The 5,373-nt window shown below is 30.1% G+C and overlaps 1 protein-coding gene across 1 annotated transcript in view; it reads right to left on the reverse strand.

The window, feature by feature from the left end:
- Positions 1 to 368: 368 nt before the first annotated feature.
- Positions 369 to 5,373, reverse strand: part of SPARC (secreted protein, acidic, cysteine-rich) — a gene marked incomplete at its 3' end in the record, with an annotated part of 10,838 nt that continues 5,833 nt past the window's right edge. Inside the window, exons 4-7 of the mRNA XM_067047252.1 lie at positions 3,812 to 3,927; positions 1,505 to 1,657; positions 1,225 to 1,424; positions 369 to 526 (exon numbers count right to left, since the gene is read on the reverse strand). Of these exons, the coding sequence (XP_066903353.1) occupies positions 369 to 526; positions 1,225 to 1,424; positions 1,505 to 1,657; positions 3,812 to 3,927 (627 nt within the window). The remainder of the gene's footprint in view (positions 527 to 1,224; positions 1,425 to 1,504; positions 1,658 to 3,811; positions 3,928 to 5,373) is intronic.

A 5,373-nucleotide genomic window follows, 5' to 3' on the forward strand; every position in this document is an offset into this window, starting at 1 on the left:
AAACCCCCCCCCATAGATCACGTGACTAGTGGTTAAGGTAGGTTCGAGGCTAGGGTCCAAAGTCCAAAATGACTCATTGACCAGTGGTTAAGGCCGGTTCGAGGCTAGAGTCCAAAGTCCAAGGACACGTGGTTAAGGCTGGTTTGAGGCTAGGGTCCAAAGTCCAATTTGACTCATTTACTGCGCCAGAATCGGCTTATTACCCCTACTTCAACTAATAATAGAACTGTGAAAATAAAGTAACAAAAAATTTTATTCAGTGAGATGTAAGACCATTGGTCACTTTTATAGATTAATTTTATTAAAAGATACTTAATTTTAAAATACTTCAAGTTATATTTATTTTTAATAAATGTAAATATTTATGCAATATGATACCTCTTTAATTTCCAAGCATGAAGCCCATTCTTGCATTGTAATCCTGTGATTTCCATCAGCATCACATCTATCCAAAAATGGAGCAATACAATGTTCTAGAGCGACAAGAGGAGCTCGAATTGGGAATATTTCATGTCGAGATATTGTCCTGCAAAAATAACATAACCTGTAGTATTTGTTTCAATATATAATTTTCTTTAAAATATTAAGGAACTAATTTTATCATTTACAAAATATCAAGAATCGAACAATGAGCAAGATAATCAAATTAAAATATTTCCTGTCCATATCTTTAATACCATTTAGTTATTTGGGATGTTTGTAAAAAAAAAAAAATAAATAAATAATGAGATGAAAGCTGAACTAAAAAAAAATGGGATGTATCAATCATTAACTGAAGTGCTGACTAACTCGGTTACTTGGTTCTTGAATATTATGAATATTTGAGTAAAACACTCTGTACTCTGTGCTTCATACTCCGAGTACTTTTTCCCATCTCTACTCACACCATTATTTTATTAATCCTGTATATTTAGTATATAGTTAATGTTACCAATTGTTTGAATTAAATCATGATGAGGGAAAATAGAAAAAAATTATTAATTATGTATAAGTCTATGTGCAAATATTGAATCAATTAAAACATCTTTTGTATTCATTAGGGTTGTTATCTTGTTTTTATCCCTGATAAAGGCCTGAAATTCTGGCCAATACGTTGGCAATAATAAATAAGTTTTACTTATTTTTGTTTTTCATGGACCGCATCCCCAACCATCTCCTGCTCATATAATATCCATAGTATAATATCATATAGTATCATTAGTTTGATAATTTCTTTTCACTCACCTATCATTACTAGTATCAAGATCACAGAATTTCCAAACGGCTGCATTTGCCCATCTCTTGGTGAGGTTAGTCTCTGCTTCACGTTCCATCTTAAGATAATGAGGAGACAATTCTTCCCTATCAGCACTGTCCCTCATTATATTGAACAGCCAATCTCTCATCCTCCTCGGGAAATCTGACATTTGATCTTCAGTGCATTGCTAAAATAAATAGTTTGAAATAAGTATATTGAAGATGCTGATCTACATATATATTTTGAGATTGGAATGAATGGACATACATCGTGCTGCCTACATTCTCCATAATAATCGATGTGTAAGTGGCTAAGCTTCTCCCTATCCCCTGCACAGTTACGATCACTGTTGCGACACCAACACCTCATTTGATGAAGAGCGCAGTCTGAACCCCAAGTAGTATTCAAGTTGGAACAAACCTGAAATAAGAAGAAATAATTGTTATTCAGGTGAAATAAGAAAATGAGATCAAAATCGTAAATACTAAACATTCCTTAAAGTGAGGTTCTCAACCAGATATATCATATATACTCTGGACATTTTTTATAATGTCCTCTGATATAACAATGTATCTGATATGGAGATGAATATTTCTGGACCTGTAATTTTTGAACCTTTACCAATGTATTCTTTATCTGATATAGCAACTGTGCTTATAAAAACTGATCAGTTATTGTTTGAGGAAGACCCCCTCTAACATTTTGAACAGGAATTCAAAATGTTGCAATCTAGTGACAAACACATGAAGCAGCATGCTCTATGGACCCAATGGGTCTGAAGAGATTAGAAAAGTGAACATAGTCAACCCAGAGCAACATCACCTTGCTCATGTTCAACAATCATAATGAGTGCTAAGTAATCCTTCACCACACCCAGAGAGACAGAGGCAGAGTGAGGGAGAGAAGAGAGCATAATAGAAGAGAAGAACCAGCCTTCAAGTTTCATCAAAATATTAATCTATCATCATCAATCAACCACCAAGTAAACCGTAATATCTTCTATTATTCCATGTAACCAAATTTCAATCAACAGTCAGAATTAACTAACCTAACTAATCTATATTGAAAACCTTTTTGGATTTATGACAAATAATAAGTTGTGATATAAATCATTTAAGAATAGAAGTTTTTTTTTTCACGTTTCACCATGATTAATTTATTAATTATCCATCAAAAATACAGTTAACTCCATTCATACCAGGAAATTATTATTAATTCGGGTAATTTAACTCAACAATGAAACTCTGGGAATACTTGGATAGAACAATTATAATGACTCATTTTGAGGACCCAATGAACAACAAGGGTTGGTTTTAGGAACTTATAAAAAGGCCTTGCAAATAAGAACCCTAATTTTTTGAAGAATATTTCTTTTAATTTAAAATCATGTTTTAAAGAGGGGGGAGATTAATTTTGATACAGAGAAATGTTTACTATTTAGTTTTATTATTTCTTCTATGTCAGCAGGTCTAAAAAAGTAACTTTCATTGAAAGGAAAAGTTTTATATTTGCTATTGTCTTAAAAATGATGAGATGAACATCATCTTAGGTGCAGAATAGAACATAAGTAACTAATTCTAACATATCATCAATTTAGAAAAGTATAGTCTTGATTTGTGATCTTGAAGAAAAATGGGATTCATTAAAAATTAACAAATGCCTACTAATTACATAGAAATTCTTGTTCTGTTTCTCCTAATCACTAATACAAATTTCTTGATCTATTTCCTGTTGAACTAAGCATTCCAGGAAGAAGAAATTTCTGGTTATATGGTGGCAGCAATTGCTTGTATGAAATTTCTACTTCACATCTGTGTAATTATAACGATGATCGGCTATAATGACCTAACATGTCCGGTCCCTTGGAGGTCATTATAAACAATATCCAATTTCATTAAATTCTGTATTCTGTTAATAGAATACATCAACAAGAGTATTTTATGGTTATTATGTCCTTCTTTGGGCTTTCAAGACGCTGCAATAATTAATAGGGTATTATTGTTGTAGAAAATAAGTTTTATTATTTGATTTGTAAATAAAACAGTAGATAGCGACACTATGACACTGCTTCGAACAATGGAACAGCCATGTTCCTTTGTTTTGAGTCAGTCGGTTTGTGGCGTCTATTCATAAACGCACACTCTTTGTCTTTGTTTATAAAACCCTCCTTGAATCCTCAACAATTATGTACTAGCAAATAATTTTACTTACAAAAAATATTAAATATTAACCATGGAAAAAACTTAATTTTAACATAAATAGTATGGTTAGTAAAAATACTTAAAAAATATAAATCTGATAGAAGTAATGTTAGCATTTTTACAAGTATTTTGCAAGTGGACCTCTTCAGCAAAGAGATTTCTGTTCAAACTTTCCATTTGGACCAGTAGAGGTTGTAATTCAAACCCATGATCTTCACTTCACTACAACGAAACTCTATACACTCTAGCTACTAAGTTATACTAGCATCAATGTTCTTAATGAAATTTTTATACACTAAATCCATAAAATAATTATTAAACAAGTTTCAATATTTATGTTGAACACAGTTGAAAAAAATATAGAGTAGCATACCTTCCGGCGTGGGTCTGATTCTTCAGGACAATTGGGTATACAGACACACATTGCTACACCTTCCGAAAGCTGACAGACTTGGCCTGATCTGCATCTTCCTTCACATGGGTCAACAGCTAAACAAAAGATATTTTACATTAAAAACTTATATCTCATATTTAATATAAGTAAAGTTAAAGATCATTCATTCAGAAATCATTATTATATTACAATAGATGAATAATAAATAAAACTTGGGCTCTGAAACATCTTCCAACTCTAAACAACAGGTGTTTACACAGCGATATAAGTACTAATAAATGAATAAATAACACATAATATAAAAATATCCAGAATGTAAGAACACAACTCAAAATATTGTAACAATATTTTTTTAGATGAACTCATGTCATCCCAGAAATCATTATAGGTACAAATATTAAACTAAATCAATAACCTTATGATTTAGTTATAACTTATAAAAAACAGGCTCCTAAGTACATATTTTTCAATGTCTAAAATCAATTATGACTTGAACAATTTTTTTTTTTAAATTATGCCTTTTTACATTCTGAAGTTATATAAATGCATTTGTGTAACTGATGAATAAATGCTACTTTATTCATATTAAGACTCATAATTAATTAAACAAAATTAATGTCAGGTGAGCTGTCATTTACTACACAGTCATCAGCGCAATAAGTACTTCCAAATGATGTGATAGACTACAAATAAAATTTATTTTCAGAATAAAAATACATAAAGCTGAACTGGAAATTAATAGCCAAAGATTTACAACAGTGAAGTTAGACGGTTGATATCTAAACAACAAAAAAAAAATATTCTGAATTTATTAAAATCAACGTTAAATTTTACACATTTATGGAAAACAGTTCAAAATTTTGTCTCAATAAAAGTCTGAAAAAGATTTGGTTTAAAAAATCTTAATCAAATATAAAATAAAATTTCCTAAATGATGAAGCTATATTATTTTAGAAATTAATATTTTTTTTTTGCATATAATAAACAATACTAAAAAACACAAACTTTACAAAAAAGTAGAAATTTACTTACTTAATACAAATGTTTACAATTTTATGTAGTTCTAATCATAAAATTAAAGGAAAGTTTTACCCCAATAACTCACTAATCTAACATCAATACTGCAGAACTTAAAAAAAAATTATTTCCATTTAAATCTCTAATAACCATTTAACAATTGAAGAGTTTAATACAAAATAAGAGGTAGCTCTACTTAGTAAATAAAAAAAAAAAATCTGTTATTTTGTATAAGAAATTTAGAACAAATCTCAATCATTAGTTTTCATGTTTTTCAAGAGATTAAACTTCCTTTCCCGTTGGGAGAAGATTGTTGACCGTATGAAGTAGATAGGAGGAAGATATTCCGGGTGGCGGTCAATAAAAATTGTTCATATCAGCCCTGCAAAGTGGGGTAAAACGTTGGTTAACAATAATTAGTTTTTTGTTACTATTTTGAAACCTTTATTGACCACCAGGACTATCTTCCTCCAAAATTTTCCATTAGTTAATATAATTGTTATTGTTATTATTCTTGATAAATA

Source organism: Halyomorpha halys, unplaced genomic scaffold, assembly GCF_000696795.3.
Source record: "Halyomorpha halys isolate HHAL.00 unplaced genomic scaffold, Hhal_1.1 Scaffold567.1, whole genome shotgun sequence".
NCBI lineage: Eukaryota > Metazoa > Arthropoda > Insecta > Hemiptera > Pentatomidae > Halyomorpha > Halyomorpha halys.